General features: G+C 51.7%; 1 protein-coding gene across 1 annotated transcript; it reads left to right on the forward strand.

The window, feature by feature from the left end:
* Positions 1-1,113: 1,113 nt before the first annotated feature.
* LOC122378682 (centaurin-gamma-1A-like) lies at positions 1,114-25,443 on the forward strand. The gene is made up of 13 exons (XM_043360023.1): positions 1,114-1,682; positions 3,334-3,566; positions 18,213-18,354; positions 18,836-18,970; positions 20,022-20,224; positions 20,691-20,884; positions 21,213-21,429; positions 21,681-21,828; positions 22,133-22,488; positions 22,760-22,877; positions 23,309-23,503; positions 24,220-24,503; positions 24,826-25,443. Exons 1-13 carry the CDS (start codon positions 1,466-1,468, stop codon positions 25,039-25,041), a joined length of 2,658 nt encoding a protein of 885 aa, XP_043215958.1. The 5' UTR covers positions 1,114-1,465; the 3' UTR covers positions 25,042-25,443.
* Positions 25,444-25,945: the final 502 nt, after the last annotated feature.

Genomic DNA, 25,945 nt, shown 5'->3' on the forward strand with positions numbered 1-25,945 from the left:
AATAACCATTGCAAAGGTCACCGGGGTCCATTGAAACGGATTGTGGCCCTGTTTCAACTGACCCTCAGAGAAGCGTTTCAATTGACCCCATCCGCTCCCGCCACCTCGCACGCGCCGTAAAGCACATGTCAAACGAGCTGGAGGGACGGCATCATGCTGAATGAAGGGCCAAATAAGGTGTTATTCCGGAGCCAGGAGTTCTTCTTTCAGCAAACAAAGGTATATGAGATATCACAAAATATTCATAAAAACGATTTCTCCCAAACGCCCCTCAAAAACACAAAAACAAGTGTCAAATCAATATTACCGTCCGTTTGCCGCCCAAACGCCGTTGACAAAGGAAGTGGTCGAGCGCGGATGCGCAGTGGTGTCGGCAACGCCATATGTTGCATACTGTTGAAAATAAAGCCATGTTTCATCTGACCCCGTGTTTCAACTGGCCCCGCTCTCCCCTACCCAAAGTCATTTTAGGAAAATTACACCCCTGTACAAAGGGCGCCGTGAGACCATGAAAAGGGGCGCCATTCTCCTAGAAGGGCGCCGAATGATTGAAAGCGCCATGTGGTCCAGGAGCGCTGAGAGGCCAGAAGGGCGCCGAACAGTCGAGGTATGCACGGTGGACAGAGACATAAGGGCGCGAGACAGTCAGGAGGGCGCTGTTAGACCATGAGAATGGCGCAGTGCTGTCAAAAGGGCGCCATTATCCCAGAACGGCGCCGAGTGATTTGAAACGCTATATTATCCAGGTCCCAGGAACGCGAGACAGTCCGGAGGACGCCTTTACAGCATGCGAAGGGCGCCGTGCTCTCGAAGGGACGCTTGTAAAAGACTCATGGGTGCATTTTCATCATTGTGGGAGCATAATTCAGGATTGTGGGTGCATCTGCTCCCACAAAGAGATAGAAAATTACAACCCTGTAGGCAGGGCAGCCTATTTCGGTAGCCTTTGTTAGCTTTACACTCCCATCTAGCCGCCAACCGCTTCGGCAGTCGGCACCCGTCTTCCACTCAAAATTTAGCAGTAGTTTAGCATGTCCAAATCAACTGCCGCCATTTGTGACGTTATGACGTCAAAGACAAATGCTGCGCACAAGCCACTTCTTTGACGCATTTATGCTCTTGTTTACGTTGATTACCTATTGTCGTTCGCGGTGAATGTCAGTTCTTTCTGTGTTTTTAATAATTTTCGGTCCTGCCAATACTCTCTTTTGATCATTAGATTCTGTGAGAATATTGCTTGGTGACTTTTCAAGAGTTGGCCCTAGATGGTGAATATTGATTCCACTGGAACGACTGGAACCCTGCTTCGACTCAAACTTGAACTGAAACTTGTGCGGGTGAGGCGCGGCCCAATCCTATTATTTATTGAATTGTAATGTAAGTTGAAGTGAAATGAGCTGCCCAGGAAGTGCAAGAACGATGTTGTTGGCTGAATCAGTCATTATTTTGAAGAGAAAATGACCTGATGGAAAGTGAAGGATTGAATACACTTGGATCAAGCTTATACAGAATGTCAACAAGACCTCATATGCCATTTGTTTCCAATTCTCATGCCATCAGGCAAGAGATACAAAGATTTGAAAGTGTTCATCCATCTATATATGCTATATATGATTTGATTGAACATGTGCAAGATCCAGCATTGGCTCAGCAGATCCGAGAGCATGTTGTGTGCATTGAAGGTGAGTAAAAGAAGGCTGGGAGAAGAAAGAGGTGCTTTGCATGCATGTTTTCTCCCTCTGTTGTGATAGATAAATCAGAAAGCCGGTAGCTTATTTTAAAATAGGACCCTGATATTGGAAGTGTCCATTGTTAGCCAAGATGTACTAGTAATAGGTAGGTACCTACCTTCCAATATGATTTAATCTTCTGTACACCCTTCTCTTAATCACAATGTTCCAGTTGTATGGCCAAGAGCTCTGTTTGCTCGGGATCTATCATGCCATATGGCTGTTGATTCTCCGCACATTGATTTGGTAATGTAGGTACTAGGTAGGGTGATAATGATATGTACAGATATGGGTATGAGGTACACAGTGGTAATTGCACAGTATTTACTGAAGCTACCCATACATTGCATTGGTCTGTTGTGGTGAACATGATTGGGACATGCATTCATATTTCATGTCCTTTGACCATGAAAGTTATTAATTGATTAAAATAGGTACTGTGAAATATGGGGTAAATGTGTAGATGAAGTATGGTGAAGTTAAAAAGCATAATCTAACCTGGGCGCTGTTCGGTCACAGTTTTTTATCAGCAGGCTGCGAGCATGCTGCTATTTCTTGGCTCCTCATTGGTCAAATTCACATGGTCTCTTCATTTCACCAATGAGAGGCCAAGAAGCGCCAGCAATAACTTCCGGGTAGGTATATGGGAAAAACCGACAGCATGCTGATAAAAAACAGCGACCGAACAGAGCTCAGACCTAGCCTTACTTACTGAATTACAACCTTGAGCCTATCAACCTACAAGAATGCAACCTAAAGCCTACAACCTGCAACCTACTAACCTACAACCTACCAACTTACCAACCATACTTTATCTACACATAGACCAAATGTGGTTTGCAGTGGTAACCTTTTATTATTATCAGAAAATCCTTCAGGAACAGCTAATAATTTTAGCCTGCTAGTTACACTGGAGCTAGGAAAGTTTTTTTTTGGGTAAAAGTTTGGGATGGAAAACAGAATCACTGCCTTTTTCAATAATGAAGTCAAAATTCCCTTAAATGCATTTTGGTTGAGCAGCATTTACCTACCCCTTAAAAGTAATGAAAAGTGATTTGGTTAGGGTTAATGTGGCTTTGCTTGTGGGCCATTTTTATTATTTGGTTCATTCAGCTGCATTTCTAGAGCATTTTGGCAGTTGATTGTCCAGTGTTGGTGTCCTTAAAAAAATACCAAGTATCTGAGCATCACTTGTGAAAGTACATGACTATGAATTTCATCTAGCTGGCATGGCTGACAATTGAAGTATGAAAGTAATTTGTAGTTGTGGCATAAGTTATTGCTAATATGTTTTTTTTAATTTGTCAAAATTTATTTTAAAAAATCCATGAAATGCTGATAAATGCTTGTCATAATGTGTGCATGTTTACGATCACATTTCATGATATACATGCCATTCATTATAAATATAGCTGGGTAATAGGTATCATCCTGCCACAATACTGACTTTCCCTCTGAGCTGTTTATCTGCATTATTCCAGATTGACCACTCTTTGATCCTGATCTGCTGCCCCAGACTCATTCTTCCTTTGTGAGTTGCATTGTTCTGGATTGTTCTGCATTGTTCTGGACTGACCGCCCTTCCCCGGTCTGTTGTCCCCAGACTCGTTCGTCAACAGCCAGGAGTGGACCCTGAGCCGGGCGGTGCCCGACCTGCGGCTGGGCATCGTGGGCAGTCTCAGCTCGGGCAAGTCGGCGCTGGTGCACCGCTACCTGACTGGCTCCTACATGCAGGAGGAGTCGCCCGAGGGCGGCCGCTTCAAAAAGGAGATGGTGCTCGACGGCCAGAGCTACCTGCTGCTGATCCGGGACGAGGGCGGCCCGCCGGAGCTGCAGGTCAGTCCAACGCCTCGGCCCGGCTGCGGCCGAGGTCTCGGCTGTTTCACAACGGGCCGGCGACGCCCGACAGCTAGGGGGCGGGGGGACGCCGTGGACATACAGTCACTGGGAGCTCCGGGAGGGGCGTGGCGTTACGAGAAGGGAACGGAGCATCGGGACTTTTGGAAAATCGATTACTGTCAATCATGTAACAGTTGACTTATACCTACCTAACAAGTATTGTACGGAGTTTTTGCAGTCCCATACGTTAGGTACGGTCTAATCGAAATCCAAACACGGCCGGTCATTGGCTCCTGTCGTGGTCTGGAATGCGAGTTCGGTTGAGCTGGTACTGGAGCGGAATGCCGGCTTGCAGGCTGGTGTGTGTATCGTGTCTGTAGAGCGGACTGGGCGGGGGCGGGTCCGATTCCTACAGGCCGGGTCGGCGGGGCGCGGTCGGCGACTGACGCGTGTGTCAGACCCCGCGCCCTGGCGCTCGCCGGTCATGGACGCAAATAGCCCGGCGCCCGGCTGACGGCTCTCCAGAGCGTGACACACCGACACGGAATGGTGACGGGGGCAGCTGTCAAACGCCCACCGCCAATGACTGAGAGGGAGAGACTCGGGGATTCCGCGTCGTCGTAGAAAGTCACCGTAGAAAACTGTGTTGGGTGTAGACAGTCCATAAGCAGCGCTCTACGGGCTGGTCGATGCGGTGGATGGATGGCTTTTGAGGCGAGCTCGGCTGCCCTGTGTTTTGTCGGCACATTGAAGAAGGAACGGTACACATGGCCAAGGACATTTGGTGCCCGCGGTCGGCATGGACCATTGTTTACCGCACACTTGAGCCGTTACCAACGCTGGTTCTAAGGTATGTTTGATGGATAAGGCGCCGCCTGCGGTGCAGACCACAATGACTAATTGGTGTCGAAGTGCATGGATTATTGACGGTGCTCCTCACGCCTGACGGGCTCGACCCAGCCCGGAAGTAGTGGCTCAGGCCATTGCGTTATTTTCGCGTCTGGCTCTCTGAACACTTTTTTATTATTTGTTTTCACTCCTCGTCTCTGAATGGAGTCGCTAATCCTTCAGCTGTATTCTTCTTTTTATCCATTTGACAATGCGTCATGATAATGATGAACAGCTCTTCGGATGGCGTTACCACCTGGCTGTGGCTGTTTTGGGTCTGTGTGGACTTGGCAGTAAGGAATTTGCACAAGACAAATGAGCGTCTTTTAATATTGTTGCATATTGTGAAGGACTCATCAACGAACACGGGATGGACCCATGGTGTCCGTGGTATGGCACGGTTTAACGTGCGACAATGTCATTATTTATACTGGATTATCATTATCAGCAGCCATTGTCCATAATCTGATTAGGTGTTCATTGTCATGAGGTATTATAACCAAATCCTCAACAGGCCCTTGTCACCTTCATGATCCATGTACCTATAAGGTACGTTTACTTGGCAGGCGTCATTTATATGTAGTAGGTACATATATTTATATGTATGTAGGTACTTATGTATGCACGCACTGTTTGCTTACAATTATTACAAAGCAGAGCGCGCTGCGCAAACATAGCCCAAAGGTAGCCATACGGAATTTCCAAGCAACCAGCACGAAGCAGCGATGGCGATTACCGTGCCCATGAAGCTGAACGCGGTCCGCTCCGCTCGTCGCCTTAATTTGACCACGAGTGTGGTGACAGGTACGACCACGGGTCGCTAACCACCACCACGGGCTGGTGATGGTAGAATGGGCGCCAGAGCGCATAGAACCGAACTGCTTGGGTAGTGTAATTGTCAGGAAGGTATTTTTGAACAGTAGAAGTAGGTAATTCAATTATTCATGAGTTGCGTCATCAGTTGTGGAATTTCTGCTGATTAATTAAGGAACATGTTAGCAAGATCACATATTCATATGTCATTTGTACGGATCTGTCGCTTCATTACCTGGTTGCCGCATACCCGTATCGCCATAAGCACGCTCATATCGTTATAATCTCAACCACCAACTGCGTTCACTTGTGTTCATAACGACCGTCGAAGCGCCGCTCTCACTGATAGAACTTTTCCTCGTAGTAATTCCGAGAGATTTTCATCCGCTACGCTGCCCAGGTGTGCACATTTTCCTGTTGCATTGTCAGTTTAAGTATAATAAACGATTTCAGAAATCGTTCGTATTGTAGAGAACATCCACCATTGGTATCATAATGTCAGTACCTATGAATACCTTTGAAAGCCTCGGCCATTCGCTGAACCTAAGATCAAATAAATAATTTTCGAGTTGTGCCGTCACTATGCACGCCCAAGCTCTACTCTCGCTCGACGTATTCCGTCGATTCCGTCTACCTGTGGCTCCTCTATGCTGTGAAACCATGGCGGACTGCCCCGAACTACAGCGGGCTGGCTCGAACTACAGTGGGCTGCCCCGAACTACAGCGGGCTGGCTCGAACTACAGTGGGCTGCCTCGGTCCACAGCGGGCTGCCTCAGCCCAACATTGCGTCAGCGGGCGGCCGGTGACATCCCCGGCTCGCGAGTGCATGTAGTGCGTGCAGCGTGTGTCGTCGCATTGCTAGTCTGGCGGCGTCCCTGTGCGGACTAGCACGAGTGGACTGACTCTCAGCCTGGCTGAACCGTCCTCTGACCGAGTTGGGCCGCTCCCTAACTGGTCTGATGGACCGTCTCACTGCCAGGCTGAACCGCCCTCTGACGGGGCTTGACGGCTGGACCGTCCCTCTGACCAGGCTGGACTGTTCCCTGTCCCTGTTGGACCGTTTCTGGACTCGGCGGGCCGCCCGGCCCGTGTTACGGCCCGTGTGCACGCCTGTCCGTCCCGCTCGGCTGGCGGCGACGGCGGCTGTATACATACAAACCGCCGCAGCCAGCTGGCGCCGTCCTGCACCGCCGCGGTCAGCGCCGGATGGCCTATGAACGGTCAGCTAGACACGGCACCGCCCGACAGCCGCCTGCCGGTGATCCACCCACCGTCCACCTAGCCACCCTCCCAATCCACCCCATCGTCCGCTCACCCACCAGCCACCCCACCGTTCGCCCATATCCACCCGGTCCCGTAATCCACCCCGCCGCGCCGTCCGCCCCGCCACCCGGCGCTCACCAGGGGCCTGAATCCGCGTGTTTTAAGAGTAGTTCTGCTCCTTGGTCGGCCACCCGTGGTGCACATCCACCGCCAACCGCCCGTAACTTGATCCCACCGGCCACCACCTCTTTGGCCGGTCTGTTCAGACTCAGATCGGTCCGTCTCCTCGGTCATTCAACGTTACTCTCAGTGCATTTCCCTCTGTCCATTCGGACGTAGTCGCATCTTCCGGGGATCATAGGGAGCGCGGTTCGAGAAGCGCGGAAAAAGTTGAGGCGGTACTGTGCAATTCTACTGATGTATAAAGTGCTGCAGGATGACTGCATTACGCGACACTGATACGCTTGCATCGACGAGCGTTAGAAGTCGGACTGGTTTCATTCCCTTGCGGCTGTTTGATCTTTTTTTTTCCCATGATATTTTTGAACAGGTGGAATTTACGACTCGTACTTTGGCAGCTGCCAAAACTCCTCTTTGTATGGCCGGTGAGCTAGCGGATATTTCCTGTAGGCATAAAGCGGCTGGCAACCGCGGTGTGTTGACCTCCTGGGAACCGGTGTCCAATGGGATGACGGGACCGGCGCCGCCAGAGTGATGATCTCACGGCGATCAATCGGTGCAGGGTTCCGAGTAGAGCAGTGAGGTTTTCGTTCGCCTTCTCAGCAGCGGTGGTTTGTTTTTATTGATCTTGGGGCTGTGTCTGACACCGTGCGAGAGGCTCGGTGGAAGCTGCCAACTGTGTCAGCGGGGCAGCTCGAGACCAGGCCTGCACGTGATATGTGTGACAAATCACCCCAATAAGGTGACTGGCTGCTGCCGTACTACGCCTCCACAGCCTCGGGCGCATCTCAGCTGAGCCATTAACTGACCCAGATAATTCAATGTCACTCCGTGTGAAGCGTATACACGGCGACTGGCAGTAGCCGGCCGGACGTCCGTTTTCCTTGACCAGCGATCTCCTTGATCCCGTTGTGTCCGGGGTGATGCTGAGGCGGCTGGCGCTCGCCCGGTGCCGGGCAGACGCGGGGATGGACGGGCCACTGTAAACATGGCGCGGCGCGGACGGCACGCCAGTGTCGTGAGAGCGGCGCGACGCGCTCACGGCGCCGCTGATTGAGCGATCACGCTCCGCTCCGGGCCGGGCCGGTCCGGCGTGCCGTCCGCGGTCGGCAGGTCACCGGCCGGCGCGGAACTCGGCAATTTGCAACTGATCGCGACTGCAGGAGCTGTGGCAGCTCACGAAGACGTGATAACATACTGGTCGGGGTGCCGGCTGGTGGTTTACGTGGTTTACGTGGTTGTCAGTGTTTTACGTAACGACGTCGTGAGCTGTTTCGGATAAAATGCATCACGTTTGGCCTGGAATACGGAAACAAATCAAACCTTCCAGTCGGCTCAACCATAGCTCAACATGGCTCAACCTTTCATCCGTGAAGATATGTTGTTATGGGAACCTTTTCCGTGGAAAAAATGGTGTCATCAGACACCGTCATTTCTGATGGCGGGCGCATTTTCTGTGCTGCATTGGAGCCGAGCTGCCGGCACACCAACCCCGCACCCGAGACGGAGACAGCGTGGTCCGGTAAATTACTGACCGGCCGCCTTCCCCTCCCTCGGCCACGGACAAACTCGGAGCTGTGCCTGCGACGGTGCGGGGTGCATGCACAACACAAACAGTGACAGCCTTGGCTGTCTTATGCCCTGCGGGCCTGCAGCCCCCCCCTCCGGCCCTGCAGAGGGTGCCGGCATACCACGCGCCGCCCCTCCCCTCTCCCTCCCCGTCGTGCCGGCGTCACTGTCCAGTGTCCAGGGGTCTGGTCCGGCCTGGCCTGGCGGTCTGCTCGCTGCAGCAGACACATGCACACATACACACACGTCACAAACGACGCATAGCTTTGACATGCCACACTTGCTCAGATATGCGGAATAAATAGTCTGGCGCGGGTCGTGACGCCCAACCTAGATTAAATTACGTAAAACCGCACTCAAAACTTTTTTACTACCTCCTGGAGGGTTCATTTTCATCAAACCAGCAAGATAAGAGTATATTGATAGGGTAACTCTTTGCTACCATTATGTGCATAGTAACGGTACGTGGTTAATATGACCTTATTCGCCAGCGAAGAGTATTATTACCATGTAAATATCAATATTACTCTCGCGATCCAGAACATCACGAAAACTCTTTTCTTCTGGGTATCGTGACTCGTGTACAGATAGTCGTTTCATGCGTGGATCTTGTTTACCCTCGTGAAGATGATATTTGAAATGGAATCACTCAGCCAATCAGAAACGAGATCGGCCGTTTGCGGTTTGAAGGCCGCGCGCATCTGTCAGTTTTCGGCCGTTGGTCTCCGAGAGAGGATGTGAGCAGTGTCGGTGCCGCGCGGCGTGGCCGTTGGTGATTGTGCTTGCGTGTTGTTCATCGCCTATAGAGCCTCTGTGGACATTTTATTGTAAGTACCGATGTGCTAGAGCATTGCATGCCGTTGAGTGGTGCTAATTTGACCTGGTTAACAGGACCCCGTGCACGGCCACGTGGCCTAGGTTGTGAGTACGTACATTAATTTTGTTGTGATGCTACAAGTTTATGCATTTTGTTGGTGACTTTGAAAAAGCCTTGCACTGTAGTGATCCAGTCTCATTATCTCACGCAGACGGGCGACCACCCAGGAACGCCGTCGCTCTCTTCAAATATTGTGCGCTGTGCCTTATCCAATATGAGGGCGCTGAATGTCTTGTATTCACATTCAAAGTGCATTCAAGTTGTATCGTGGTGTTTATTTACCGCTTGTGCATTGCTGAACGCTTCGTATAAATTCGTATGCATAAGTGAAGAGTCTCACAATGTTCATGGCTGGTGTGCCCCTCGTATTGTTTGTACGGAAGCCAAATATACATTGTTGCTCTTGAAGCATGTTCTTTTAGTTGGTGAGCTCCGGTTAACAGAAGCTTCGTGAAGCTTCTGAAGCAAGCGTCTGTGAGTCTGTCACCATCCTCTGGGGGGTTTACACTAAAGGAAAGAGTAAACATTACCATGTGACAAAGGGTAGGCCAGGAGAATATACTCTCTGTAGGAGGGTAAAGCACAGAGTAGATGATGCGTTACTCCCTAGAAAAGGGTTCCGTTTAAGATTTACCCTTTCAAAGAGTGTAACCCAAAAAATGTTACACTCTAGACAAGAGTAAATCAAAAGAGTTTACCATTCAGAAGATGGTAAAAAACGTCTGTGTGTCATGTTACCCCTCCCTGGCGAGTTTACTCTTCATGAAAGAGTAAAATTTACCATCTGGAAGGTGGTAAAAAACGTCTGTGTGTCAAGCTACCATGCTATGGCGGGTTTACCCTTCAGGAAATGGTAAAAAAGTTTTCAGTGCGTGTTATGTTTTCAATACTGGAATGTTAGATATGCAGTAGTTACTTATGCGTTTTAGGCTGGTGTTCACTGTAGTTTACGATTTTGGAAGCGTTATTGAGTATGGAAAATCCAAGCCCCTAGGAAAATCCATGATTTTTCAGTTTATATCCCGCGCTCAAGTGGGGGTCTCAGCCAGCTTCGCCATAGGGAGCGTATTTGGCGACACCTGATAACATATCTCGAAAACGAGGAAGCTAGGAAGATGGGGAAAGAAGCAACTTTCAGATGCAAAAATCATGTTTCTTTCAGGACAAGGCTGATGTCACTGGACGTCACCGATGGTAAACCTTTTCTGTGACTTTTTCTCGATGTTGGCTTTTTTTAATTGGCGAACAACTCGTGAACTAAAAAAAAAAAAACTAGAACGTCACTGAGAAGCGCTTTTGATAGCTCTTTCAAGGCTCTTTCGTTAGCATTTCCTGAAATTTTATGTCAGGTCAGCGGTTTGGCCTACAAAGTACAAGAAGATCGCCACAATAGTCGGATTTTGCCGAAACAGTGGATCTACAAGTCAACATCTTCGAACTCTGTCAATGTGTGGCATTTATTTTACCACCGCTGAAGTCGCCCAGCTTTCGCAGTTATGCAGTGTCACGGGCCAGTTGCTAGGAGATGCCATTCTCAGGTAGAGGAGGTGTCCACTGTCCAGGATATGTAGTAGGAGATGTCTTCGGATACCGAGGAGACGTCCACCAAGCAGAGATAAAGCTCTTTTTTTATTTAAAAAAGATAGAGCTTTATCTCTGCTTGGTGGACGTCTCCTCGGTCTCCGAATGTTGCCTCTAAGAACTGACCCACGGCGCCTAGATATTGAAAGTCGAGCTATGTGGTTGATCACCTGACCAACGAACACTATCAGTGTGTAAACAAAATGACCATGCATTAAACATTTTATAGGTTTTACTATTACCCGCAGCCATTCTTTTTCTGGTAAATTGACATTTCATCATCCCATTCCCCATCCCACTCTTGCTATCGGCTAGCTGCACTGCATTACTGTGCCAATACCGAGTGGGCCATTGTGTGGCAGCGAGGTAATGTCGAACGAACGCGGAACTTTGGGCCGCCACGAGTCCCGGTCGGCCGCGCTCATTAACGCCGTGACGGCCGCGCCTCGGGGCGAAAACAAACGGACGGGTTTCGCGAGCGGTTGCTCGGTCCGTATTCAAAGCCACGGACGGCGTGCCGGCTGCCGACTGTTGACACGCCGGTCGGCGTCGGATTGCCAGCCGCCGTAATCCGGCTCAAACGCTGCTGACGGCCCACAGCCGCGCCGCCGGCGCGTGTGTCTGTCTGCGCGTGTGTGTACGATATACGGACGGCGGCGCCTGGCGCGTGTCATGCTGGCCTCGTGAGCGACAGCTCTGTCCGGGCCATCTCCCGCCGCCAGAGACGGCGTCCAGCACTTCCTGCATGGCCAGGAGACAAATAGACGGTGCGCCAGTCTGGGCGGCCAGTGTAGCCGCCGCCCGCGTCCCACACGGTCCTCCAGTGGTCGCCTCCGCCGCGCGGTGACCGGCCGACTCTCTGCGCTCCACCGACCCGTCCTGCTGAGAGCATCGACTTGTCAGCTATAACCGCTTCTCCACGGACCGAACAACTCTGTCGGACCCGTGCAAACCGGAAAACGCTTCTCTCAGCGACTTGTTCGGCACCACGCTTGAATTTCCATTTGGCCAGTGGACTTACGCAAACGGTTGTCAGCGCTGACTGACGACTGCAACGCACCTGTCAGCATATTCATCACTCGTCGGGCGGCCTCAGCGTACTATCGAACGTCTACACGTCGTGGCAGCTGTCCTCTGGTCGCCGGGAAGCTGTCGTCAGTGTCCGCGCTCCGTCACCAGTCCGTCGTCCGCCGCAGCCAGCCATGGTCGCCGCCGCCTCGGCCGCCGCCGCCGTGTTCGTGATCGGCTCGCTGGTGCTGTTCTGGTTCTCGGTGGAGATCTACATGTTCGCCAAGCGGGTGGCGCTCACCGTCACCACCATGCTGCGCCAGGAGCTGGTGCGAACGGCCAAGTACGAGCCACTGTAACCGGCAGGGTTGGCGCCGGCCGGCCACAGTCAGTCGCAGCTGACTGAGTGAAGGCGGGCCTGGATCCCGTCCATCCGAGTGCAGCCGAACATGGTTCCCTTCGGCCCGACTGAGTGAAGTTGGGCTTGGATCTGATCTGCCCGACTAAGTGGAGTTGGGTTGGTTTTCACCTGTCCAATCGAGTGCAGTTGGACTTGTTTTCGGCTTCCGCCGAAATGTTATTTCGATGATCCGAGCCGGTGATCACGATAGTGCTCGCTCGTTGTCGGGTGCTATCTCAGTTCTGGTTATACAGATAACTGAGCGTATGTTGCCGATGGAGAGTGGTCTCATTTTTGTCTATCTCGTCTCAGGGCTATGCGGAGAATTCATCTCATCATTGCATTCTACAGGCAGATGCTATTAATTTATGGAATGTGATATTTGTATAAATAAAATGTGCTCAGTACGCCGTGTGTTTATGTCATTATTTGCCAATATCTACGGAAACGTTCCGGCCAGAGGTAAACGACGAACGTTCGTATTTTTCTCAAGCTGGCAATAAGCAACGGCTGGTCAACAGGGGCGGCGGATTCGGGGGGGGGGGGGGGCAGGGGGGCAGCTGCCCCCCTGGCAAACTCGTGGGGGGGCAAACATATCTTTTTGCCCCCCCATAATTTGCGACAAAGCTTAGACAAGAAACCATATACCTGATTATTCCGTTCGATCATCTGAAGATATAACCAGATGCCCATATACTTTATCATACGTTGCCTTTCTTAAATGGCAAGCGTTTACGTTCAATTGAAGTTTTCCTCTCCAACCTAGTTTTGGAGGCATTATAAGCGTCAACGTGACGCAGCGGCAACCCAGGCCTTCAGTGACCGTTTACAGGGGCGACGGATACGGGGTGGCAGAGGAGGCATCGTTCCCTAAGAAACTTTTGGAGGAGGGGCAAACGTATATTCTTGCCCCTCCATAATTTGTGCCCTAAACATGAGGAAAATTTCCATAATCTGATATTGCAGCTAATAGCTATGCGCTCCTACAGTTTGTCCAACGGTGCCTTTTGAATATGTGTAAATGCTAACTATTTCCGCTTTATATATTTTTTTTTGTCTTTTCGGATTCTATTTATATGTAGATGAGTGCAAGAGACGCAACTCATACCTTCAGTGGTCATTTGCCTTTATTTTGTACCTACATAAATGCCAAATCGCAAGCGAGCGGAGACAGAAGGGCTAGCCATTCGCTTGCGGGTAGTTAGGACTGATGAGCGCTCATAATAAGCCACTCCCCTGATTTTTTCGAGCGCAACAGTTTCCAGCGCATAAAATGGTAAAGGCCGAGGTCGTACACATTGACGACATTGACCAATGCACGGTATGGTATGACACCCAAAGGCCAGTCATCAGAGATCTGCTTTGGGCATTCGGAGGCTTGTGTGGGGCCAGTGTAAAAACTGGATGCTCACAGTTCAGTATCCGCTTTATTTCAGTTTTCACTATTAAAAAAGTAAAAATTTATGTTGGAAACTTTTGAGGGTAAGGCACTGATCATTAGTGCCAGTGGCCCCCCCCCTTCTGTCTAAAGGCTGACTATAGAATAAAGAGCATCAAACACGAACAGTAGCGGCGGAACACCTTCAATTAAGGGGAGGGGGGGGGGGGCACTGCCGACTTTTGGTCCCATTCTTTCCATGCAACGTCCATAGGGCCAACGTAAAAATGCCAAAATCAAAGGGGGGCACGGTGCCCCGGTGCCCTCCCCGTTCCGCCGCCTATGAACAAGAAAGCAAAATCTGAGGCATTTTGGAAAAATGAGTATGCCCCACAGCGTCCGATAACTACCACCTTCCAGTGGGTCAAGCCAACGGGGACCAAGTCTATAATGGCACTTAACGATAGCACTAACCTTGTCTCACTTTTTGTTGAAGTCTGTTCCGAATGGTTTCGGCCACATGGACTGGCTGCACTGAGGTCGTTTGGTATGTGCAACTGTAATTAAAGCCGGTTCTGCGACACCTGAGCGAGCGTCATTTCAGCGAACGACATTTGAGCGAAGCCTTTTCAGCGATTATCAATTTAAGCGATTGACTTTTTCAGCGATTGTCAAGCCGGCGAATTCAATGACAGCGATGATCAGCTTAAGCGAGGACCAGAATAAGCGAAACCAGGTTGAGCGAATATATGGAGGTCAATGGGGACCAATTAAGCGAACACAGTTACAGCGAAACCGAACGCGACGGAAGTCAATCATTTGCTACTTTTCGGGAATTCTTGCCCTTGGAATAGGTACCCGCTTGGTGTCATGCTTCAAGCTGCGCGCGGCAAATTAAAAATTTGCTTTTAAGCTTGGAAACCACAAAAATATCTGGCCTCATTCTGCAACCTTGATCTGGAAATGTGGAACGTGAGAGAAAGGACGATGGAAGGAATGCCAAGGACCAATAATAAACTCGATGGATGGCACAGGGGGATCCAGTCTATGTTTCAGGGACCTCACCCAAATATCTGGAAATTCGTACGTTGATTGGGGCAAGAACAAATTTTACAACATGGCGAACTGATCTGATTCAAATTCAAGCGGGGGAATTTCGCAAAAATCAGCACAAGCAATATGAATATCTGAGCAAACGTTTGGTCATCATTATTGGCAAACGGCGGGGGGAGGGTGAAATCGAACCGCCGGATTTTTTTTTTAGAAATGTGGCATTAAATTTGGAGCTTAATGTCTGAACTTTGAACGTGACATCCGCCATCCAGTTCCGGATAACCATGAAAAGTTCCGGAAACATTCTTTGTACGTACGCTCGCAAAAAAAAAATACACCGTTACGGTACGATGAAGTGTTTCGCTGAAATGACAGTCGCTCAAACTGTAGTCGACGAAAAAGATGTCGCTGAAACATAGCTTTCGCTTAAATTGATAATCGCTATATTTGATAATCGCTAAATTTGATATTCGCTTAGTTGCCAGTCGCTGAAAATGGTTCGCTCAAATGACGCTCGCTCAAATGACACTCGCCAAAGTCGCTCGCACCGATTAAAGCCACCTGAGGCACCCTGACACCAGGCTGAAGCTGGGTTGGAAATGCTTCGTCTTTGCAGATATCACTGGCCGCTGATTCTCGAGTGCCTGAACCGGTAGATGTGACAAAATTTAGTGTGATAATTTGGACCTTACCGCAGTCAGCGCACCCTAAAGCCCTAATAAAGAAACGCCCTACCAAGAGTTTCTGGCAGCTCCGTTCCATCGCTTCCATCCTCAGTACACATAAATCCTTCTCCTCCACGCCGCAACCCCTACTCCGGGCTGGGCAGGCACCTTTACCTCATGCGGGCTGCTCCCTTGGAGCGGCACCACTGCTCTCGACGGAGCGCACCCCGTAGCCGGGTGCAGAGAGTGCTTGGGGGGCTGATCGGCCTGTCCTTTCGGGCGGGCTCAGCCCCGGCGACTCTCCAGGGTGTCAACCCAGACCAATGTCTCCCCCTAATTCCTATCATCCTTCCGGCCCTGAAATGGTCTCGTCAGACCGAAAGGTCCTAACCCAACAAAACAACATAAAACAAAACAAAACAAAACAAAACAAAACAAAACAAAACAAGAACAAAAAGAGCTTCTGGATTCTCGTTCCAGTCCACCGTTCCTTCACCCCAGCCCACCGCCGCGCTCCCTCACCTCAGCCCTTCGTTCCCAGCTTGACGAGCGTTTGGGCCTTAGTTAAGCCTTGCTGTAGGCTAACTGTATAAACCCATCGAGACAGCCCGTCTCGGTGAGCTTAGTTGGCGAACCACTGCCTTGGGGAGTGTTTCTGGCGGATCGCTGTCCCAATAGGATGCGACCGACTATCTCTGAATGTTTGAGCGGTCTCCTCCCGCTGTGAGCTAGTTTCATTTGATATCTGTCTCAGAAATACTTTTTAAAGGAAGGTTAAACGGAAATCGAACGTAAAATGAACAGAGGAAATGGTAACGAGTTACCTCATTGAAGAATAGCGCTCGCCTACTTCAAAAGGTTTGGAATCGTTCTTCAACATCTAATATGCGATCGGGTTATGGCACAACTTTTCCCATTAGCGATTTTTTTCTAACACAGCAATACGAAAAGCGTTACATCGTCCACTGGCGGATCCAGGGAGCGGGCATTTAAAGCAAACATTTATTCTCCCTCCCCTGGCCCCTGCATCGCCCGAAATAGACAAAACGTACCTTATGTTTCCTAATAAAACACTTTTTTATCAGGATTTTTTTTTTGCTTAATACTGTTCAGCAGAAGATCAGTAAGGAATCGAAATCCGATGAGTTTTTGGATTTTGGACACTTTTTTGGGGGTATGTCCCCTACAGCGTCGAAAACGCCTTTCTGGATCCGCATATGACATCATCTCGACTGGGATCTTGCCCCCCCCCCCCCACGCCAAAATCGAATCCGCCGCCACTGCTGGTCAATAAGGGAGCGCTCAAAATAATTGCCGAAATTTTCACCCAGGCTAAGGAAAAGAAACCAGTCATCATCATTTTTGGACTTTGTGTATTTAGGTACTTTTTAAGCAACGCGCAACGTTTCCCACTTTCACATCTCACCGCTAACAATGCCAGCGGAGCCATCACCACCACGCGACGTGGTGCACTTATGCACTAGACTTCAGGTGACATTTTTTTTTTATTCCCAGAGCATAGATAACATGAATCATGTTATCTATGCCCAGTGATAAATCAAAACAATAGTATCATTATTGTAAGGCATTTTTTTTTTTAAGAAAAGTTGCTTGAAATGACACAGCAAAATAAATGAGTTTTACAACCTGTTATCGTGGCGCTGTGGGGGAGTTTGACAAATATGGATATTTTAGCAGAGGGACTGATTTTCCGTACACCCCTAACAATACCCGATACCGTCTTCCTGGATTTACCAATGACTCAAATGCCTAGTGAATGTGTTGACTTGCATATACCAGATGCCTACGTCAATGGGTACTTCCTCACATTTTTTTTTTTATCGAGTAGCTTCGAAGCGAACTTCTGCATCGCGTTATGCCTCGTAGTGTCTGTGGTAAGACGCTCTCAGTCTCGGTGGTGCGAATGGTGCTTATTACGCACTATGTCAAACATTCGACGGCGTACATTTAATTGCGTTCATTCCTAACTACGTCATGGATAGTGATTATTCATACTTTAGTTTGTATAGTGACAGAATCGGGTCAGCGAGGCCCATTTCAGACCGAATAAGGGACAGAGGCCTGGTGCAGGCTGGTGCTTTTAACTGACATCAGTTTGATGCAAAGAAGTGTATTCAAAACCGTTTTAAAATTTTCAGTGTGCCTGAGTATGAACATTTGAAGCATTGTGATTCATTTATTATTATGCTGTGTACAAATATTTTTTATTTCAATTAAAAGCTGTCAAAAATATATTGCACTCATTTGCTGCCAATGTTGATGATAAACGGTCGATTGAAATACAGGGCAGGCATGATGACGTATGAAATAGTAGCACAGCAACAATTATATTTCGTATTTCGCTTTTTGATCTGCCTGTCCTAATATTTCAGTCCTTCCGCTGTCTGTATGCAAAACGTAAAAAGACCAGTTTTGATCTCAACCGTGTGCCACCTTTGCGTTTTTTTTTTTTTAAATTTTGATACTCGTTAATGATTAATCGGTAAGAGCCAATGATTTCCCGCAAAGGATAGTTCATAACGTCTCTCAATACCCTTACCCTGGCTGGTATAAGATAACTTTATTCTCTTTTTTTTTGTCAAGGCCGTTGGTCCAGATCGTCTTGAGATATTCCTTCGAATGGACTTTGTTTGATGACTAGCAGTCATTACATAAATATTACGAAAGATTCGATATGCTTAGTGCTCACCTGGTCTATCTGTAAACTTTACGTCCCCAGCGTTATGTCGAGGTGCTCTGAACTGATGTAAGTTTTGCTGTAATGCCCTCTTTGCTTCTTTATTTGCATAACTTTTTAGGTACTGCTTCTTCACTGGAGCTAAGGCTACCTTGACGTGCGCTCGATGTCTTCTGCTCTGCCTCCAGTATAGAGCATGCTGTATGTACCAATGTCGTGTAAGTTCGCTCTTAGTGCATGGTACTTATGCATATATTTTTTATTCACAGTTTTCCACATGGGTGGACGCCGTTATATTCGTCTTCAGTCTGGAGAACGAGAGCAGCTTCAATGCCATCTACCACTACTACAGCAAAATGAACTTCTTCCGAAACACTGCTGAAATACCAATTATTCTTGTCGGTACACAAGGTAAGAGTCTGTGAATCTGGTCAGTGCCATTTCCGTCTGCTGGTGTCGTCATTGTCACACCGCTGTATGGCGGGCGGCGGTGTCCGCCCTCTCACACCGCGTCTGATGTTTGCCGCGGTATCGGTGAGTCGGCTCTGTCTGCTCGGTACACTGAGGGCCCTGTTCCGTCGGAGCGCGGCAGATAGAGGCCGGTTCCGGCCGGTTGCCCGAGTGACGCACCACACACTTCCGTCAGCCGAATGGCGGCACATGCTCATAGAACAGATAATAACCACACAAGGGCCGTGAAGTGTGACCTCAGTCATCACCGCCTTCTGCTTTAGGCTCATTTGACCGTGGTCCTGGGCTCTCATCACAGACTGAGCTAGGCACACGCTGCTGCTTCTCCCTGGCTTTGCTCTCCTCTGAGCCGACGCGTGCCCTGTACTCGCTGACCTGGTGACCTCCCGGCTGACCTGTGCTGACCCCGACCGACCCCCAGACGCCATCAGCGAGACGAACCCTCGCATCATCGACGACAGCAGTGCAAGGAAGCTGGCCGGCAGTCTCAAACACTGCTCCTACTTCGAGACGTGCGCCACATACGGTCTGAACGTCGAGACCGTCTTCCAAGTCGGTGAGTGGGGCACGGGGGTTCGCAGGGTTGGCAGTACCGTGGGGACTGGGGAGGGGATGAATGGGTCTACCGGGCCTTCCGCTGAGGGTGGACAGGGACATAGCTGGCTGTTATCGGAGCTCCGCGATAAGAGGTGGGTGCTTCATCAACTCGATGTGGTAGTGAAGTGACACGAAAGTTTTTGTTGACGGGAATTACAGATGTTTCTTGATAATGTCGGTGCTTCATGTTAAAGAGAGTTATCAGCGTTGAAGCATTATCTGCATTTGGATGCCTAAATATGTGAGACATCACCTGCAATTGAATGATTGCTGTTTGGAATTTCGGTCGCCCGTAACCGGGATAGTACACGACAGCCGTTTATCTCATGACTCATAAGACAGTCAATGAGTATTTTTCCGATCGTGGTCCGGCCGGTCGAGTTACCGGTGTCTTATCGCTGCTGATTACGAACTGGTGTTGATGCCACTGATGTACCGTTGCTCTCCGCCGCAATCGGTTTGTGATTGTGATGCTCCGGGAGCCACGGAATGTTTGCTGTCTCATAGCCAGTGATCGGTCGGTGGCGGTCGGAAGTGAGTGATGCGGTCCGCCAGTGAGACTTGTTGTGTGGCTTGGTGCGACTGCTTTGTGAGCGCGTGAGCCGGTAAGTAGTAAACTATAGTGTAGTGGTAGAGAGTTTGATGTGTCAGGTACGAGTGGCCTTTGTCAGGGAACGAGGGTCGGCTGATAGAGGCGGCCGGTCAGCTGATCCGTCTGTGTTGCCAACTGCCTGTTGTGACGTTTGTTACGTCGTCCTGTTTCATGCCAATTGATGTTAACAGGATGTTCCGATGTTCACTGCCATAGATCACCGATGTTCGGATGTTGAGGACGAGACTCCCGTTGCCAGCGGGCTAGGTATTCCCGAGTGGTCTCCTTTGATGATTTGGCCCTCTGCGTGTCATTTTCCGCCACTCTGACCTGTGTGCTCTCCCTCTGCCGTCCGTCCCTCCTGCTACCTGCGCACCTGAGCTGACCCGCAGCTTAGAGAACCCTCTCTATGCGGCAGCGTGTCAGAAGGTGATCCAGCAGCGGTCGCTGACGGGCCGGCCGGCCGGCTCGCGGCCCACCACACCCAGCCACATGGGTCGCTACCAGTCGGCGGCCGCCTTCCTGCCCAGCAACGGCCACTCGCCGCCGCCGCCGCCGCCGGCGCCCGCCTCCAGCCGCGACAGCCCGCCGCAGCTGCGCCACTCGCAGACGCCCGTCAAGGTGACAGGACGGGCCGGGACCAGCCATCAGCGAGTCATTGGCTCGGAACGACCGGTGCCTGCACTGATGGTCGCCGTCTTTTTCGAATTGCTGTAAAGTATTTTGTTGGCTACCTGGGGAAGCAACTAATTTTAAGTTTAGCTAAGTTTAGTTTAGTTTAGTTTAGTTTAGTTTATTGACATATCATCAACGGGACGATACCCAATTACTAATGAAGTCATGTGATAAAACACTGAAACACTGAAAAAACAATGAAACATTCCTATTTGATGTAGAGTATTCAGTATTCAGTGTACTGTATTCTATAGAGCATTTATTCAGTATGCTATGTTTTCTGGAAATTCATTGGTGAGCGTAACACATCACGGTGGATGTGCTTGGATACCGCCGCTGCGACGTTTTATCCCTACCTCTTGGACCGCGTCCGCACACCTCAGCCCTGACTGCGTCTCTCTGCCGCCGCCAGGAGCTGTCGCTGCGCCAGGCACACTCGATGCCGCCGCCGCCGCATGAGCTGCACATGCCTCCCCCGCCGGCGCCGGCGCCCGGTGCCGTCACCCGCTCTGACTCGCTGCGTGGAGATGACGGGAAGCGGCTGCTGGCGTCGGGCGAGTCGCAGCCGCACCTGCCCACTCCGAGCTCCACGCCCACTACCGGCCGGTGAGCGGTCCGAGGGAGCGGCGGACGCTGGGGTACAGGGGGAGCATAGGGAAGTACAGGGGGAGCATAGGGGGAGTACAGGGGAGCATAGGGGGAGTACAGGAGGAGCATAGGGAGAGTACAAGGGGAGTATAGGGGAAGTACAGGGGAGCGGTGGGACGGTGTCATGGTGCTCACTGCTCAGCCGTCGTGCGATATTGTGTGTGACGATGGTAGATATATGACGCAATCCCTCCCGCTTCTCACCCGTGTCTTTGCGCCACTGCTCTGGGCGCGCTGCTGACAGAGATTTGGATACCCTGCTGACGCTTCTCCTCTGTCCGTGCAGGAAGAACCGGCGCCGCTCCAACCTGTTCGCCCCGTCTCGGAAGGCCGGTGACGAGGAGCGGCGACTGAAGACCGCCGAGCTGGGCAGTGGCCGCGCCATCCCCATCAAACAGGGCTACCTGTACAAACGCAGTCAGAAGGCGCTCAACAAGGACTGGAAGAAGAAGTACGTCACCATCAGCGACGACGGCAAGCTCACCTACCACGCCTCCCTCCACGTGAGTGACCGCCGACGGCTGGGGCTCTGTGGTGTTGTTGCGTAATATGGATGGTGACTCTCGAAACGTTGTCAGTTAGGTTCAGATTATTTTTCGATTTTTGCGTACCTATTTACTGGCCGATGAACGTAAGTAAATTCATTCATTTATTCATTCATTCATTCACTGACTCAATCAATCGTTTTTTTTTTTTACTTACTGAGCATTGTGCAGCAACCGCCGCGCTGACGTCCGGTGCCGCCCTCTGACAGGAGTACATGGAGGACGCGCACGGGAAGGAGATCTGCCTGCAGTACACCACGGTGAAGGTGCCCGGACAGCGGCCCCGCGGCTCAAAGTCCATACCGAACGCCAACAACAACACTCTGGCGGACAACATCAGCAACCTCACGCTCAACTGTGAGTTCTAGTGGAACGGTCCCGTAACGCTGCCCGCCAGGGAGGGGTTAAAGGCACAGCGAGCGGGCGGTGAGGGTGTAGTATGCGATGTCGGAATGGCTGGATTGGAAATCGATGTGACGCCCGATGGTGTGCCAATTTATCCTATCGCATTGACGTAGTTCACAGCTCGACGTAATTTGTTACTGTGACATTACTGTATTGTGATGGCGTAGCGGTCCTGGTATTTGTAATGCCGACCGAATGGACCCCGCATTTTGTCCCGCCTGCTGTTTCACCTATGCCCGCTGTGGCGCTCCCCCAGCGAGCGGCAGTCTGCCGGGGCACACGCGCGCCAAGGACAAGGTGACGCTGACGGCGTATGAGGCGCTGCGCGACCCGGCGGCGCCCGTCGGCCGCGACGAGGCGCTGCTCTCCAACTGCTCGCTCTCGCTGGCGAACGGCGCCGCGCTCACGGCCGACACGCCCAACGTCAAAAAGCGCCACCGGCGCGTCAAGAGCAGCGGCGTGCGCAGCGCCGCCGACGACGTCGACTCGGACGGCTACGAGTTCTCGGTGGTGTCGCTCGACAACAAGGTGTGGCACTTCGAGGCCGGCAGCCAGGACGAGCGAGACGAGTGGGTGGCCGTGATCGAGCAGCAGATCCTCACCTCGCTGCAGGTGAGCGCCGCGCCTTCACACCGGTGGTACGGTACACCTTGACACTTTCAGAGCGCAGCTATTCAAGATCGGCCTACTCAACCCAGGCTGGGGTGGGGGGGGGGGGGGCGGTCCAGTCGCATGAGTAAATAAGTCATGCACGATAACTAGGCCGTGAGGGATTGCGGGGTTGGGTACCTCTGCGCCTGAGGTGCTGGATTGAGCCGTTTTGGAATGACGTGTTCTCAATGCTGCGCCGATTCTGACTGCTGTGTCGCCGCCCGTGTCACAGGGGAACGAGAGCAGCAAGTCCAAGTCGAGGATGAACAGCCTTGTGGACCCTGCCTCAATACAGACCATCAAAAACTCGGTGCCGGGAAACACGACCTGTGTGGACTGCGCCGCGCCCAGTGAGTGGCGGACTCGGCTGTCCTCGACAGGCCTGGGATGCGGCCCCCGGGTCTGCTTTTCGTAATACCTGTCAAAAGTCCATCGTGTTTTCAATGCTTTCATTTCAATCTCGTGCGTTGACCGGTGCTTTTTCAATTAGTGGCATGGATTGAACAACCAAATGAGCTTCGGGCATTTATTAGCGTTTCCTTTCCTTATAATTCCTTATAATCCATCCGCTTATCTAGCGCCCGTTTGAGGCTTTGACCCGTTTGAGGCTTGTCTCACCTGTGAGTGATGTGACCAACTCAAACCTATTATTACCTACTTCTGTGATCGCGGCGCATTTGTGACCTCCGATCTCGGTAACATCCTCTGATTCCTTGTGACCTCCGAACTCTGTGACCTTTGACCTATGGCCATCGCTGACCTTTGACCTCTGTGTCTCCAGACCCGGACTGGGCCAGTCTGAACCTGGGCGCGCTCATGTGTATAGAGTGCTCGGGCATCCACCGTAACCTGGGCTCTCACGTGAGTCGGGTGCGCTCGCTCGACCTGGACGAGTGGCCGCCCGGTCACTTAGCTGTGATGCTGGCGCTGGGAAACACGGCCGCCAACGCCGTCTGGGAGGGCCGCGTGCCGGCAGGTGAGAGCTCGGGGCGCGACCGGCCGTCCAGGGGCGCGACCGGCCGTCCGGGTGGCCAGACAAACTGAACATGAGAGCGCTCGGTGATAGTACGGTAATAGGGTGAGCGGCGGGATATTCATAACGTCATAAATGAATGTGGCTATTGGTTTAGCCCTCTTTGTACTTTGCCGACCGTGTTTGCGTTGCGCACGTTTTTAGTGTATCATTTTGACTTGCATTGTGTGACATGGTGCATTTGTGGATATATCTATTCATACTTCATAGTGTCGTGTAATATCATGTAGCGATTTGTTCGAGCGTCTAATAACTGCTCATGCAGAACGAATGCGTCGTGTCTGTGGTTCAGTGACTTTCGACGCCTGTATCACCTTTTTCTTCGTATTGCCTCTGCGTCATATGAACTTCTGTCCTTTGGTATTGATCACGTTGACGGCAGGCGTCGTTCGCCGGTGCGTCTCGCGACACTGGATAAGGTCATGGGCGCATTCCTCACCTCGGCGCACAGCCTTTCACGTGCCGCTAGTGAGTCACTGGTGTCCACAGCCAACTGACGCGTGAAGACGTTTATGTCGGGGGTGTTGACGGCCGGGTGGACAGCTGACGACTGAGTCAGATTACCAGATGGTGTGTCGGCCCGGCCGCTGCCCACCCCTAGTGTGCCATCCCGTCCGCGCCGGTCCGCGCCGTGTCTGAGCCCCCCGCCTCCCCGGCAGGCCGCGTCCGTCCGGGCGCCGGCGCCGGTCGCGAGGAGAAGGAGCGCTGGATCCGCGCCAAGTACGAGCGGCGCGAGCTGCTGGCGCCGGCGCCGGCGCCGGCCGAGCTCAGCCAGCTGCTGGTGGACGCCGTGTGCCGGTCGGACGTGCGCGACACCGCCCAGCTGCTGGTCCACTGCGCGCCCGAGCACGTGAACGCGGCCGTGTCGGCGCAGGACGCGCGCACGCCGCTCCACCTGGCGGCGGCGCTCTGCAACCTGGCCATAGTACAACTGCTCCTCTGGGTACGTACTCACGGCTCTGTACTCAATGCCCACATTGCAGGGGTTGGCGGGTTAGGCGGGAGCCAGCCGCAGCTCTTGGTTTCCAGCACCGGGGACTCGGGTGGAGGTTACTGTGTCGACCGAGGTGTCAATGCGGCTGTCGTGACTGTCATTCTTGCACAGAGCAGTGTGTGGTGGTGTTAGAATCTGTCTCCTGTTCCCGATAAGGATGGATGGATTCTGAAGGTCCATCGGTCGGTGTGTTTGTGCGTCTCGCCGTCCGACAGGCCGTCATCTGTACACCGTCTAACTCCCTCTCCCCTCTCTCCCCGTGTACGGACAGCACGGCGCTGACGTGCACCGTCTGGACACGGAGGGGCGCACGTGCCTGGCGTTCGCCCGGAGCGCCGGGCCGGCCGGCGCGCCGGTGGCCGACCTGCTGCGCTCGGCCGGCTGTCCGGAGCCGGCGGCACCGGGCGCCGGCGCCGGCGCCGCGGCCGCGCTCAGCCGCCGCCGGGGCAGCCTGACGCCGCGCGAGGCGGCCGGAGGCCTCCTGTAGCGGCCCGGGACCCACCTGCGGACACTGCGCACCGCGCGCCGCCGCGCTGTGACTGTTGGAGCGCCGCCGGCCACCGAGTGCCGCGCGGCCAGCGCCGGCCGGGCGCGGACTGCCGACGGTGCATGCTCTGCTTGGGAAGCTGTCGCGTGTGTGGTAGCCGCCGCCTGAGGCGGAGCTGGTCCTGTCTGTGTGAGCTGAGCGTCGGTCCGACTCAGTCGGGCCGACACTGTAGTGTGGTTACCATCCGGTAGGGGTCGTATTGGCTGCCTGTTTCGTATGACGGTGACGTCGGACGCATAGATATCATCACACCAGTCATCATCAATTCCAAATAACATCATTCTCACCGCTAACTCAACTGTTGTATTTATTGCTGACACGCCAAATAAAGGGCTTTACAACTGTGTGCGTTTGAGGAGGGGTATGACATGCGGATGTGATAAAACGAAATGGGGATGGGCTGTATTAGCTCATGACCAAGATCAATGCATCGTGAGCTGACTCAGGTTAATGACCATTCGGCGATTCTAATCGCGATGGAACATGCAAGAAGACGTCCATGACACTGAACTACCGAACGATGAAAGGTGTCGGGCTGGAGATGCCTAAAGTCCAATTCTGTGTGCTTCTAAATCGAGCCGGACTGATTTGTAGAGGCATTGATTTTAAATATCACAGGTATGGTGAAAATTGGACAGTGTTTATCACAGGTATGGTGGAATTGGAACGGCTAATGTTCTGGCGTTCCATTGTATTCGGGCTTATAGGAATTGTTGACAACTCACATGATGGTAGAGATGACAACTTGAATGTTGTGTGGTTCCCAGGTGCCTTTTACTTATGATTGCAAGTAAATAATATTATATTATTAAAAATAGTGATTATTTTCGAAGAGCTACCTAAT

The sequence above is a fragment of the Amphibalanus amphitrite genome, unplaced genomic scaffold, assembly GCF_019059575.1.
Source record: "Amphibalanus amphitrite isolate SeventyFive unplaced genomic scaffold, NRLGWU_Aamphi_draft 000063F_arrow, whole genome shotgun sequence".
NCBI classification, from domain to species: domain Eukaryota; kingdom Metazoa; phylum Arthropoda; class Thecostraca; order Balanomorpha; family Balanidae; genus Amphibalanus; species Amphibalanus amphitrite.

Coding starts and splice junctions, on each gene's coding strand:
- LOC122378682 (XM_043360023.1), top strand. CDS start 1,466: ATGGAAAGTGAAGGATTGAATACACTTGGATCAAGCTTATACAGAATG. Junction 18,355..18,835: donor TATTCTTGTCGGTACACAAG/GTAAGAGTCTGT, acceptor ACCGACCCCCAG/ACGCCATCAGCGAGACGAAC. Junction 20,885..21,212: donor TCCACGCCCACTACCGGCCG/GTGAGCGGTCCG, acceptor CTGTCCGTGCAG/GAAGAACCGGCGCCGCTCCA.